The sequence below is a fragment of the Nannospalax galili genome, unplaced genomic scaffold, assembly GCF_000622305.1.
Source record: "Nannospalax galili isolate Female #2095 unplaced genomic scaffold, S.galili_v1.0 scaffold629, whole genome shotgun sequence".
Taxonomy (NCBI): Eukaryota; Metazoa; Chordata; class Mammalia; order Rodentia; family Spalacidae; genus Nannospalax; species Nannospalax galili.
Window position 1 is genome coordinate 3,058,020 of NW_008360323.1, and position 15,248 is coordinate 3,073,267.

The 15,248-nt window shown below is 41.3% G+C and overlaps 1 protein-coding gene across 11 annotated transcripts in view; it reads right to left on the reverse strand.

Annotated features, from left to right (window-relative positions):
* The window catches only part of CUNH15orf41 (chromosome unknown C15orf41 homolog), a 232,700-nt gene that overhangs the window by 10,104 nt on the left and 207,348 nt on the right, over nucleotides 1–15,248 (reverse strand). Inside the window, exon 11 of one of the 11 annotated variants that reach the window (XM_008825311.3) lies at nucleotides 5,536–5,601. The exons of 9 other annotated variants lie outside the window; for them this stretch is intronic. In XM_008825311.3, the coding sequence (XP_008823533.1) occupies nucleotides 5,556–5,601 (46 nt within the window). In that variant the 3' untranslated portion in view covers nucleotides 5,536–5,555. Of the gene's footprint in view, nucleotides 1–5,535; nucleotides 5,602–7,817; nucleotides 7,870–15,248 lie in introns of those variants that run through there. One more of the 11 variants, XM_029559768.1, reaches the window with a different exon arrangement.

A 15,248-nucleotide genomic window follows, 5' to 3' on the forward strand; every position in this document is an offset into this window, starting at 1 on the left:
CATCAAGAGTCTGGTACCGGGGCTGGGAGCCACCTGTCTCTGAGAAGCACTCACAGTTTTACACTAGAAAGTTTTTCTGTTTTTTTCTTTTTTTTTTCACTTCAATTTTAATGTTACCACATTTAGGGAATATATGGAAAAGCAACTTATAATTCAGGTAGAAGAAATGAAAATGATTACATTCGTGGGAGCATTTTAAAGTCCTTGATAGTCAGGGGGAAGGAAGCTAGAGAAGATGACTGTGTCCTGTTCAGAGAAGATTAATGCTTCACATTGAGAAGTGGCTCAGCAGAGAACTGCCACAGCTTGCTCAGATCAAGGGAGACAGACAGCTGAAGGAAGTTATGAGAAACCAGGAAGCCTGTGAGGTGGAGGTTTTTGATGTATATTTTTCCAGAGAAGATTCAGGCTTGTTGAATAGGGTTGGTATTGTGAACTCCAAAGTCCCATTTTTTTTTCTTAGCTCCTACAATACATCTAGTGTAGAGATGTATCTTATGTTTGTGAAATTAATTTGGTGCATCTATGTTTTCAGCTCTATGAGAAAAAGATACACAGCCACAATCACATACATACAAACTAGGGCTTCTACTAAGCTTCAGTTGAAGGACGGCAAGTGAGAGGGTGACTAGTTTCCTGTTCATGAGGGTCTTCATCAAACAACAAAAACAACCTAGTTGTATGGACTAAAATCTTTGTTCCCAGTCCAAATTTTTTATTTCAATTCATAGGAAGAGAAAAATTCCTTCTTTAAAAAAAAGGAATAAAAATAAATAAAAGTTAGAAAAAGTGGAACAGCACAGAACTATACATATGATACACACACACGTATATATTTTTTCTTTCTCATTTTGAGTTGCTGTGTGGGGTCTGTGCTATCTTCTAAGGATGTATGCAGACATGTGGCTGTTGGAAGTTGACTGTTCCACCATCAAAAAGATTTGCATGTGGTTTCCATGAAGACTGAGTTTTCAAACACATAGTTCAGGATGAAGGAAAAATATAAAACATCTTGTAATTGTTTTAAAATAAACTCTTACACTGTTTATTTAGTTTTAATGTGTGTGTTGTAGATGGGCTGCGCACTTGCTAATCACTGTTGTATGTATCTCCAGACACAGTTGTAAATAACTTTTCAGTCCAAGTGAAATATGCTTGCACATGTTTATGTGGAAGGTATGTGTCTTTAGGCTTATGTGTAAATATGTGTACAGTGGTAATAGATTAGTTATTATGTAATATAACATCGTAAGGTTCTGGCACTATGGTCAATTTAATACACAATGCAAATATTCTTTTCTTGTAGTATCTAGGAATTAAATAAAAATACAATAACTTGGCTCATTTACTTCTTTGTGTTTGGCTTGGCAGGTTCACATTTGCGAGTTGAAACAACCAAGGGAGGAGAACCCCAGCCATGACTCTTCTCACTCAACTCATAGATCTAGGTTGTTAAAAACAACTTCAAGTCAGGTGTAATGCTGTATGCCTACTTGGTTTCCCCTACTTGGGAAGTCAGAGGAGGATCAGGGGTTCAAGGCCAGTTTTGGCTACATAGTAAGTTCAAGACCAGCTTGGGCTATATAAGATTGTGCCTCAAAACAAAACAAAAAATAACCCCAAAAATCAAAAACCACAAAAAACCCAAACCCAAACCAAACCAACCCGAAACCAAAACTCTAAAACCAGAAAACTAAAAACACAATATCATCTCTTTGAAACAACTTACTTTCTCTAACGTCTGAGAATAAAAAAGTGAAAGATAAACTAATTCACTTCAGGCCTTTATGCAAGAGAGAAAATAACCAGAAAGCACTTTATCTTGAGGGAAGTTTAAAATCCATACACAAACACAGCCACAACCACAAGGATCTGAAATTCTCCTTGGTATTTACACAACCGGACATTTTCAAGTACACATTAAATTACCTGGAAAAATGGTGATCTTTCTACTTTCTCTGGCCCCGGGTTGGATACACCTAGATCCTGTACTTACTGTGCTTCTACTCTACTGCAAATCTTCCTTTGGAGGAAGAAAGAAAACAGAAGCAGAAGATGTTTAACCTGTGCTTTCTTGGAGATATGTTTACCTCCGGCCTGGGCCTGCCCTCTGAATTTACCTATCAGGAATCTACATGCAAGCTTGCATGCACAAGCTGTGCAATAAGCAACAAAACACAGAAGAAAGGTTTCGTTTTATAAGTGGCATGCTACTTAATGATAATATTGGAACAAATCTATTTACGTGGATATGTCGTTTCCTGAATAAATGAAATGCCAAAGGGGTCACAGTAAAAGAATAATTAGATCATTGATGTGGTGTTCTAGAAGTCTTCCTAGAAAGGATGAATTCTCAATGATGTATCTATTGTTTCTTTTAATTTTCTCCACAATACTTCCATTAGGGGTGCAGAGAGTGATGAGTGGGATCAGGTGTCCCAAGAGGCACAGAGGGATGGTGGGGTCAAAATCTACAGGGATAATGGAGGTTGTGAAAGTAGGGGATGGCTCAGATTCGAGGCGACAAGCATTAGTAGCAGCGTCACAGGGAGAGAACAAAGCCCCCAGATTCACCAAGGACCAAGGTCACGTCTACTTTGGAACCATTAAAGCACTGAGAATGAGCGAATACTTCAGGAGCACTTGGGTACAAATCAAATCCATCCACCTAGAATTTATTCCCCAGCCTTCTCCCAAAAGTTGGGGGTGGTTTACAAAATTGGTTGTGTGAATTATTACATGTTTTCTCAGTTATTTCCCCGGGGAAACACGCCAAAGGCAAACCCATCATTTCAGCTGATTTAGTGTTTGATGTCAGAGAATTCATAATTGATATGACAGCCATAATGGATAGTGATCACTGGATTGGCAAAGCCTGGGCTGACTCCAGCAGCTACCCTAGTGCTGACCACTCCGCCCACCCTGGACTCGCTCTGGTAAATCCTGAGGTTATTTCCCAACTTGTCATATCCAACTTTCTGAATATTAGAAATGCAACACAAAGCAAAAAAGTTTGTTACACAAATATTGCTTATTCCGAATATGTTTTTTCCTCATGTAGACTTTTACTGTTACGAATAGGGAGGATGGAGGCGTCTTTTACTTTGGCTCAGTTCTCAGAAGCTCATAGTACGGTAACTCAGAGTTCATTGAGACATTTATCTCAAGGCATTGGAAGATTTATGGGTTCTGAATATATAAAAATCTGCTTAACATAAAAAAATTGGAATTTTCATCATTGGCAAAGTCAAATAACTAAAGGATTAAGGCCGATGTGTGTTTGCCCTATAAATCTATCATTAACCAAGTGTGACACAATGCTTCAGGTATGTGAGATCCCAATTTGCTCTAAATGGGTAGTTAAAATAGCGTCTTCTTCACAGTAAATATTTCACGATAAGGAAAATCTCTTTGGCTAACCAACTCATCTACCCTCAAAATAAAATCTTCCAATTTTCCATAAGAAGGAAAATGCTAAAAATGAGAAAAAAAAATAGAAGCTGGAAATGTGCAGGTCTCTAGGAAAAAGGCTCAGGCATAGGAGAGTGAAATAAGTTCATCTTATAAAAATTAGAAAATATTCATGATCCTGTTTGCTAGTTATCAGATACACATCTGTATATTGTAAGCTTGCTGAGGGCTGTATATTGCGGTGGCACATAGGAATCAGTCAGTGTTTGTTTAGTGGATGTGCATCTGTGAACGAATCCCTCTGCAGAACGCTGTCCTGCTCCAGGAGAAGCTCTATGACCACACATTGACAATCCCCTAATCAAAAGCCAAGGTAACCCTTGTGTTGTTAACTCTTGACCAAATAGGGAAGGAAATTCACTTTTTAAAGATGAGAAAATCAGCCTTAAAAATAAGGGTATGCTGTACTTCTCTGACGAGTCAGCTCTCAGATGGCCGTGGCTGCTCATAAGGTACCTGTGCTTTCTAGGTCATGGGGAGATGATGTTCTGGTGTCAAGCCTGGGATCAATCTAAACCACAGGTACTGGAAGCACAGCACTATTGATGTTGAAGGTTGTAAGGATGCGTGGGAATTGGCTGCTAGGAAAAAATGAAACACTTGGGAGCCAACTGCTACACACAGGTGGCTTTTGCTTCTTTAAATACAATCAATTTAGGTAGGCCTCTGTTTACAGTAGCGTTTATCTAGAAGATAAGGTTGTAAAAACATCAATCAAAATGAAGTCCTACCATCCTGCCCCTTCCCCTATCACAGTAGGTTCATCTGTTTTATTTCTTCTGTCCCTTCCAAATACCTTAAGGTGTTTAAGATGAGTGAAGAGATACCAAGCTATTAACGTGAGAACAGATATGTTCATGAAACCGGGATCTGCACTCCTTGTCCCACTAGCATCATCCTGGAGTCCCGCACCACCCGGTCTGCAGAGGCCTATGGGCCTCAGCCTCAGAGCTCTTCTTCAACAATATAAACTGCAAAGACAACTTTCCACCATTCTCTGTAGTGCTCCTTTAAGAAAATGAGAAGCATATGGTTTGTATATGTAGGTATGAGGTATCAATGCATTTATAACCTGCCTTTCCCCCAAAGAGTCACATGTGATAAAATATAAAACGGAAATAGAAAAAAAAAGAAGCTTAGCAAAATGAAAATGTGAATTCCTGAACTTCAAAGGTCAACTTCACAGTTGTAAAACTTTAAGTCTGTAAAGATGCAACCTTGTTACATTCTTACAGGCAGAGCTCAATGACTGTTTGGTCTGTGAAATGAAACTGTGAGGCAAGGAAATGTCCCAGGGAAGAGGGAAACTCGACTGAGGGACTGGAAAGGCTCACTGGCCTGTGCCACAGAGCAGGTGCCAGCAGGGCAGGGAGGACACAGAAGAGGCTGGTTGCAAGAGAAGACAGACTTCAGGGAAGGGGCTGTCCCTACAGGAGGCCCGTCACCATGGGCTCCATTCAGAAGTACTGAGAGGGCGCCTGGCATCCTTCAGTCCTGGGCTTTCTGAGTACTGGCCACTTTACTCCCTTCTCATACAAGTGGACTAAGGTGTTCTCAGCAGTGCAATGGCCCTGCAGGTAATCCAGGACGGAGTATGCTCCAGCTTTATTTTCTTGGCACATTTCCTTTGAGATTGGTAGAAGATACAAATGATTTGATTATTTCCTTGACTAAAATGATATCAGTGAATTTTATACTTATGACAACAGAACCATAATAACAGCAAGGAGAATTTATTGAGTATTCAATACATCCCAGCTACTCCTGTTAAGATCTTTATATGCGTTATCTCATTTAAAACAAATGCCCAACAGGTTGGTAGCAGCAGCCATATTTTAATGCTGAGAATGCTATCATAAAGTTGTGCCAAGCTAGTCACGATGGCAATGATGAAGAGAGTTAACACTGACTAAGCATTAGCTCTGTGCCTAGCCTGTGCTAAATAAGTAATACATGTGATCTCAGCTAATGCATGCAATGAACCTGCCAGGTAGAAGCTAACATAGGTCTCAGCTCACAAACAAGGAAGAAGAGATGTGGTGAGGATTGCTTACCTGTGTAAAGAGAAAAAGTGCAGAAGTGGTTCAACTGAAAAGCCAGCCCAGACCTGACCGCTGTGGCACTTCGTCCCTGAAACATGACATTACTTCCTGAGCTGTGACTCTCCCAAACATATTTTCCAATTCTTAAAACATGGCTCTAGGGGTTGGAGAGATGCCTCAGCAGTTAAGAACACTGGTTGTTCTTGCGGAAGACCCAGGTTCGAATCCCAGCACCCACATGGCAGCTAAAAACTGTCCGTAACTCCAGTCCCAGGGGATCCAACAGCCTCTTTTGACCTCCGAGGGCATTGCACCATACGGGTGCACTTACCTACATGCAGACAATACACACATACACATAAAACAAAAATAATAAATAAAAAAATTTAAGTTGAAAAACAAAAACAAAAATAAGTTTAAAACAAGCAAAGGAAATGGGGAGATTATCAGAAATCCAAATCAATGTACCACAATAAATACAATTTTTAAAAAACAACAACAACAAAAAATATGGCTCCAATATCCCTGGGCCCTTATAGTCTCAAAGTGAGGGACTTATGTGTTTATTTTCAATGCAGTTGCTTCACCAAAAGACTCTTCCATGTTAGATATGTCCTTCCTCTATGGAATACGGAAGCTACACAGGAATCATCAATATCCTTGTTCTTATTTTTTGTGTCTTAGTTTCTCCGTTGTATCTTGGAGTTCAAGGTGAGTATGACAATAAATCAGCTTTGCAACTTGAATTTGTATATATTCGTTGCTGCCCCATTTGAAGATACCTGACTAGGCACAGAATCTAATAAGGATGTTTGCTCAACTCTGTGAAGCAGAACAGGACAGCAGTCTGTTCAGTCATTCCCACACTTGAAAATAAGAGCTGATGTGCTTCCTGCGACCAGGAGAAACTCTGATGTAGATGGAAAATCCCCATGATGCCAGTGATTTGGAAGTTCTTTAAATACATCTTCCTGCTCTTAGTGACGGACATGACACCATTATGCCTACTTCTGTGTTTAGAGACCAAGTCGCACAAAGAAGGACTACACCAACCAACTTCACAGTCTTGGGGTTTCATTGCACTAACAAAAGTACATTTCCTACATTTAGCATTTTGAGAAGTCTTGCTCACTTTAATAGTTCTTTGCAATGAATGATTTCAATGTTTCCTTAAAAAAGAGAGAAACTACCAAATGTCCACTGGTGGATGGATGAATGGATAAAGAAAGAGTGGTTCACAACAATGCAATATTTTTCAGCCTTAAAAAGTGGGAAATTGTGTCACATATCTCAAGACAGCTCAACCTCAAAAATATGAACTATGCTTGTGAAGTAGGCCAAATATAACAGGACGGATACTGTGCTTCGAGTCTAATGTGATCAGGATCATAGGAAGGTAGTTGCTAAGGGGTGGAACGGGTAGAGCTTCAGTTTTGCAACATATGATTAAAATTATACTCTTAAGAGTAGTTCCAGTGACATACTCAGTATTGTTTCCTCACAGTGACAAAGCTATAATTGGAAAATGACCAAAAGCAAAAATTAAAAAGCATTTTTTGCGTGTGTGTGTGTGTGTGTGTGTGTGTGTGTGTGTGTGTGAAGGCAGGTGTCAGTGTTGGTTGTCTTCCTTACTGTGCTACCTTATTTTTTGAGACGGGGTCTCTCACCGCGCCTACAGCTCACGGTGTTGACTAAGCTGGCCAGCGGCTGAGCTCCAGGGATCTGCCGTCTCCACTACCCTGGTGCTGGTGTTCCAGACGGGAGTAGCTGCACCTGGCTTTCACACGGGTGACTGAGGTCTGAACTCGGGCCCTCAGGCTTGTGTGGCAGGTACTTCACTGAGCATCTTCCTCACCCAAGAAAGCATTCTGAAAGTCTTTCAAAGGCTCTAGAAGGGAGATAAAAATAGTAACAACAAAACCCCTAGATAACTGGTTAAGTAGTAACAGCTACACTTTGGGATGGCCCTCTCTGAAAGAACACAGAAAACTTTTGGAGTACTGAAGCTGGCTTTTGGGGACGATTGGGTGTGTGTGTGTCATACAACGAGGTCTTAGGAATCCCAGGAAGGCAGGTGTCAGTGTTGGTTGTCTTCCTTACTGTGCTACCTTATTTTTTGAGACGGGGTCTCTCACCGAACCTACAGCTCACGGTGTTGACTAAGCTGGCCAGCGGCTGAGCTCCAGGGATCTGCCGTCTCCACTACCCTGGTGCTGGTGTTCCAGACGGGAGTAGCTGCACCTGGCTTTCACACGGGTGACTGAGGTCTGAACTCGGGCCCTCAGGCTTGTGTGGCAGGTACTTCACTGAGCATCTTCCTCACCCAAGAAAGCATTCTGAAAGTCTTTCAAAGGCTCTAGAAGGGAGATAAAAATAGTAACAACAAAACCCCTAGATAACTGGTTAAGTAGTAACAGCTACACTTTGGGATGGCCCTCTCTGAAAGAACACAGAAAACTTTTGGAGTACTGAAGCTGGCTTTTGGGGACGATTGGGTGTGTGTGTGTCATACAACGAGGTCTTAGGAATCCCAGTGACCAGAAATGACTTCTAAAGCTGCCTTTGTCTGCTTGAGGTTAATGAAGTTGTTTTATCAGACAATGGAAGGAAAGAAGTATGAGACATAAACAGCCCCCCACCTTTTGTTAAAGTAGCAGTTGTGTGCACAGAACACTGCCAGCTGGGTTCAAAGGACAGGATAAGCATTAGTGACCCTGGCTCCATTCCTTGACTGAGCCAGGCACAGGGCTTGACACTTCCCACAGCATTTCCACAAACTGTAAGGCATGAGGGCTGGAAAGTGCATGGTCCCTGGAAAGTGCATCCTTCTGACTTGACAGCTGAGGAAAAGGAGGCTGTCAGAGGTGAAGTGCTCATAATCCTAGACACAGAGAGCAAAAAGGGCTACACCCAAGTTACCTGTATGCCTGATGGACCCAACTCCACCTCTCACCCGCAGCCAGCAAAGCCAGCTCCCCCAGCTGCAAATAGGGCCAACGATGCCCTCTGCCTGCCAAGAAGACTGCCAGGTTGTGATGCAAAGACCTCTCTGTCTTCCTGGGGCTCCCAGCAGTGAGGGCAGTAGCAGGTTCAAATAGAAGGAGAATGAATATAAGACAGCTGTGCTGTGGCTTGGAGAAGGACACTGCTGGACAGGTGCGTGGGTGTAGGGATGATGAGGGCACAGGACCCTATACCATACAGCCAGGTGCTTGGAAGGCTCTAGAACATTACCCAAGTGCCAAACCCAGTCTATCAACCATAGGAGGCATGTTTGGCAGCTCTTTTTGCTTGAGGGTGATGATCCTCTTTCTTGAAACCCAAATACTCCGCGCCTATTTCTGTGTGGAATCCCTGAGCTAAATATTTACTTTGTGCAGGGCCAAAGTATCTACTGCAGCTCACTTATTTGGGGGTAAACACATCTAAGCAAAGTATACACTAAAGCACCCCACCCCCTCCCCACTTCCCCCCACATACAGAAAAGAGAGACTGCCATTCAAAAAAACCAAAAACTACACGGAAGGCTCAACTTCCCCGAGTCCTTGGGACAAAGTATGTGTATATAAACAGTCCCAGTGTGGCTCCACGGGGTTCCTCCAATTTGTATTCCTTGAGAAGTCAGCGGGCACGAGGTGAACAGCCAACAGTTTCCTTTAGTGAGTTACACAGCAACTTTATTGAACTTCACAAGGAGTCATTAGCGGAATTTTATGACGATAAGGACTTCCAGGAGTGAGTTTCCTTCTGATTGTTTTTTGATTAAAAATGAGACAAGGCAGAGCTGGCCCTGGACACTCTGATGGAACTGAGGCTTTGCCTCACCATGCTGAGGGTCGGGCTGTGCTTTGATTTCACTGAGTGGAAAGCCAACTGCCAGTGTGGAGAGCAGTTATGGGGTTATTTTAAACATTTAGTTAAGCTTGCAAATGTCTTTTCTTTCAGAGGCATTCCTGGCTGCTTCCCATCTCATCCCTGGTGACAGAACGAGCCACTGACTGAGGTTAGACTGAGGTCCTGCAGTCAGAGAACTGGTTTGCCCATGTTGCCATTAGCTGATTAATAGGTGTTTATTTTCAGGGCTTGAACAGGCCAGCCTGAGGCCAATGCAGGATGATATCTGAAGTAATCTATGAGTGCCTTACAAAAGACCTGAACTTTTGTGTGGTTGTTGACGCAGCTGAAGTCCTTGTCATACCAGTAAAATTTAATACCAAAGGCAGAGAAAAGCCCCATTCGAGGACATTATAAAAGTGGTTATGGAAAAGAGATCCATTATTACTTTTAAAATACAATCTATCCATATTTTATGTGTATGAGTGTTCAAACACATGTATACAATGTAGTTTGATCATATAAAATATTAAATATGATCAGCTATTTAAGACAACAGAGTGAGTCATAACACTCATTCCTCATTAATTACCACAGTGAAGAATCCTAGTGTGTCTAAAGTATATAAACAGTAATTAGGGTTGCTGTGCAGTTTTTACATGAAAATATCCATGCAGATATATGATATAATCAAACCTGCACGGATTTATAAACTTTATTTGGATGTACAGGATCTGTCACCGTACGGGGTTCAGTTACATGACAAGGGGACTGCTTTCTTAATGTCAAATTCTAAGTTGAGGAGATGGTACAGTTGTATGTCTCTGCTATCTTTCACTAGGCCATTTGCTCTGTGAAGGCAAGTGTCCCATTTCCATCAGTACATGTAACTTAGCAGTACATGGTTAAATACTTGTTGAAGAGCTAAATGAGAGAAAGTTAACACAGGACACCTCCGCTTAGCTGGTCTGTGCAGTCTAGCCTGGTTCTTGAACTTTGAGGAACATACAGGGAAGGCTGGGTGGGATGGAAACTGTTTAAGGACTTGTCTGAAAACTGTTTATAGGAAAATTGGCCTGGGACTTTCCCCCTTCAGCTTAAAATAAAAAATCTGTTATCTCAACCTTCATGGCAGGTAATGTCCCAACTCTGTGCCACCCTTACCTTTGGGGCTAAAAAAAAAAAAATCTGTTTTCAGTTGGACTTCTGAACAGTAGCAACTCTGGGGAAGATACTCTAGGACTTAGGGCTGGGAAAGGCAACGGATAGCAGTCCCCGTCCCTTCCTGAAGCTCGTGATTGGGGCCGCAGAACAAGGTGCTACTGTATTTCCACTCTGTGGAAAGATGCTGAAGATCTCAAGAGACTGAAAGTTCAGTCTGTAAAGTTGTTACATCCACAATTTGATCATCAAGGCTTATAAAAGGGACAGAACTGGCAATTTATTACCATGATTTCCACAGGGAAGCAAGGCATGTGCCTTTGCTCTATTTTCATGATAGACCCAACACAGATCAATCACCCAGAGCTCCTCACACATTCATAATGCCTTTTAGGCTTATTTATGGACAAAGCCTTAATTTGACTGAGGCAGACTAACAGTTGCCACTTGGAAAGAGAAATTTTTTTTTGTCACCGGAAATTACGCACAGCCTCTAGAATCTATCTGCCTTATATATTGGAAATGAAGTTAAACAAAAAGATTCACATTGTCAAACAAATGAATGAACCCTTAAAGGGCAGAGCAGACTACATCTCTGGCATTTTAAATAAAAATTATTTCAAAATTAATAAAATATACAACACTCTGGGTGCTATAAGAACATTTCAACTTAATATTAGCCAAACAAGCAGATTTACGGGTATTTAGTATATCCACTGTAGTCCTGGATGTAATCAAATATGGGATATTCAATAACAAAAGTAACTGTCTAAAATATATACAAGAGACTGTAGATTCTTAAAAGGTCAAAGGGTAAAGAGGATAGAAGTAAAAAATACGTGCACTGGAGGGACAGAAAAGGGTTCCTTGTATCTTTGGATCACCTCTGAAAGTATAGGAACCTTATTAATGCAAATTACAATGTAGTTTAAGAGCAGGAACCCCAGCTATGGCCCAGAACGTAAGGATTAGGGAAGGAAGGAGATTCATGAAGAAAACCGTGCAGCCAGAGAGGCACGGGTGGGGTGGAAGAAGGAGGAAATGGCGACATCAGAGAAGCCAAAAGCAGAATTAACAGTGCCACAGAGGATGACTGGGGTCAGGATATCTCTGCTGGGCCAGCCAAACCAAGAAGGATTAGGGTCCATACTATTACAGCCAAGGGTAGGGGTGTGTATGTGCTGCAAACGCTCAAGGAAATACAGACAATGAGAACCCAGGACTCTCAAGATATTTGGTTACAGAGAAAAGCAGCCAGACTGAAGGGAAAATGAGAACAGGGGCCGCGTGGGATGGCCTCTGTTTGGGGATTAGCTTCATGTGCCATGACACAACTGACTGGTGCAAGCTGTGTTCACAGACCAAATCAGAAGGACATACGATAAAAGCACTGTGACCAGGCCTTTAATCCCAGCACTTAGGAGGCAGAGGCAGGTAGGTCTCTGTGAGACAGACGCTAGCCTGGTCTACATAGTGAGTTCCAGGCCAGCTGGAGTTACGGGGAGACCCTGTTTCAAAGAAAAAAAGAAACAAAAAAAAAAAAAAAAAAAAAAAAAAAAAAGAAAAAGAAAAAGAAGAAGAAGAAAAAAAGACAAAAAAGAAAAAGACTTTACTGTTAATGTATAAAAACAAGGAACTGGCTGGGCGGGGTGGTGCACACCTTTAATCCCAGCACTTGGGAGGCAGAGGCAGGCGGATCTTTGTGAGTTCGAGGCCTGCCTGGTCTACATACTGAGTTCCAGGACAGCTGGGGCTATAGGGAGACCCTGTCTGAAAAAGACAAAAAAACAAAAACAAAAACAAACAAACAAAAAAACCCAAGGAACTGTCACATTGTGCTGGGCGGGGAAGTACGATGCAAACAGTGCACAGGGAACAAACTCTAAAAGTTTATGGGTCTAGCACAATTTCAGAAATGATTATTTAAAAATAAAAAGGCAAATAACATTGTTTAAAAATTTAAAAAATTTTTATTTTTATGTGTGTGTTTTGGTTGCATGTATATAACTGTGCAATGCCCTCAGAGGCCAGAAGAAGGTGTCAGATTCCCCGCAATTGGAGTTATGGATGGATGCTAACTGCCATGTGGGTGCTAGGAACCGGACCTAGGTCCTCTGCAAGAACAGCTAGTGCTTTCTTAACTGCTGAATGTCTCTCCAGCCCCCTAATAACATTCTTAATATGCAGAGTTAGGAGGAGATCAGGAACATAACCCTGCTTGCTATGGCAATGGAATTAGACAGCCCCAGACTAAGAACCAAGATTTATCTAAAGGCATAAACAGTTACCCCAAAGTACACACTTTCAGCTTTGTTGCCTTGAACTCTAACAATTAACATTACATAAGGGATATAAATGCTTACTGTAATCTCCCCATCTGCTTTATTTTCATTTCTCTCATGAACACTGACAATGTTTAACTATAGAAATATATGGAAAGTCCGAATTAATGAAATTTAAGTAAAAATGGGTTCCTTGCATCTACTGTTCCTAATTAATCTTAACTTAATAAGGAAGGATTCTTACAAGACTGACCACTACCCTGAAAATATTTGTGCTGCTATTATGAGCTGTGGGGGTTCAGCTAGTAGTGTCAAACTAACAAGCCATAACAAATAGTGGGGTAAATTAAACTTTGGACCAGCAGTTCCTCACTTACAATAAATCTTGAGTTCAAGAATTATGGCTTAACTACCAGTTATTTCTATAAAAAACATATTTGAGCTCCTGAGAGGTGCTCAGCTTCCAATTAGTTATCTGCACAAGGTAACAGGAACAGCTTTTCCATGGGTCACTGGAGAGCAAGTTTTCAAAATGCAATGTGCAGAAAGGTCCCAAGTCCAATTGCCAGCTCTAGCTATGATTAGCAGCTCTTCTTTGCTCCATGGTGTATAAATGAAGGTATGTATCAGTGTAACTTGTATTTGTAGGGGCCTGTGCACCTGCCTTGCAGATAACCTGGGCTTTAATACATGACTGTCTCCAACTCCCTTGCTTACTAAGTCACATTCTCCCTGAACATCAGTCACAGTATCTATTCCAGATTGAAAATGGAGACTTGGTGAGACTAGGTATGTGGCTTGCCGAACTTTGTCTTTCAGTTTACAGGAGGGCACAGCTGGATGTGGTGAGGCATGCCTGTAATCCCAGGATTTGGGAGGCTCTGACAGGAGAATCAAAAGTTTCAGGCCATAGGAAGAACTGAAAGTTGGGCTATGTAGGAAGAACTTGTCTCAGAAAACAAAATCAAGTGAAGGAAAGCAAAACAGAAACAAGAGAGCCCAGAAAAGCATGAAGCAGATTTAAAAAATTTGTCATCATCAATTGCTTGGGCCTCTTCTGGCCAATCATTAAATTTATAATTTTTTAATTTAATTTTATTTATTTATTTTTTTGAGACAGGGTCTCATGATGTAGTACTGGCTGGCCTTGAACTAGCTATGTAGACCAGGCTGACTTTGAGATCTACCTGCCTCTGCCTCCTGAGTTCTGAGATTAAAGGCTAAATTTATGTTTTTATTATTTTATTATGATGGGAACCCAAGTGTATGAGTATACCCTTAGCTGTCTGTGACTGATGCATGAATATTTTCTCCTTCTGACTTAAAAGCCTAGAACTTCCTCCATTAAGTGACTACACAAAAATAAGAACCACAGAGTTGAATCTGTATCAGCAAACTAAACCTTTACATAGGCAGCTGCCTGACACCTGAAATCAACCCCACAGCTCATTCAGAAAGATAGTCCCCCAACGAGGCACCACTTGAGTTAACAGCACTTGATAGCTTGACTTGGGCAGAGAAAGTTGCACAGCAACCCCCCTCCACTACCATGAAGTGGGCCTTCAGGAACTCCAACCTATTTCCAGCAAGAGTCCCCACGTGCAACAATGATGTTTATGACACTGGAGAGAGAAATAGCAAAGGGAAGGAGAGATGTCAAGTACGTGAAGAAACTGAGGGAAAAAGGGGAATTTACTTACCAAGTGGAGCCAAAGGGAGAGGTGAGACAAGATAATTCAACATTTATGCATTATTTAAGATGAGAGCCACCTAAATCTAAACAAAGAAATCTGTGCAGAAGAGTGGAGATTTTATTCACCTACTGAGATAGAATAGTCCTCTTTGTTGCAAAGAAAATGTAATAAGGCGAGAAGAAAATTTTGAGCAAATTCTTCAGTAAATAAGGACACAAAGACTCATTAAGTTTTTTACTTTAGTACTGTACAAACTGCATTCTAGGTGTACAATAAGGGATTTTAGCACTGCTGTAAGCAAGTATTGCTTGATCAAGTCGTGTGTGTGTGTGTGTGTGTATGATTTTTTTTTTTTTTTTTGAGAAATAACCAACTCCAGTGTATAGTTGTTATCACTATCCACCACCCACGTGGCTACCACTGATCCTCCCCTTTGGGAGCCCCTGACTCTTGTCACTACCTCCCCACCATCCAGGGAGTTCTCTGAACTCTGGCAGACATTTTGCACTTTATCAAAAATCTTTCCTATAACCACAAGAGAGTTGTTTTGAATGCATTAAAAAATTCCCAAGTATTCACTATATGCTCACAAGTACCAACTGAGAGGCTACAGCTCTGGCTCCTGGGTCTACGCCATGTTGAAACAAGTGATGCTAGTTTCCTCATGCAATCATTTAAAAATAATGAACACTTTGGGGTTTAGAAATGAAAAAGGTTGTCACTCACTAACTTGGAGAAAGGCACATTTTCACTATGATAAAGAG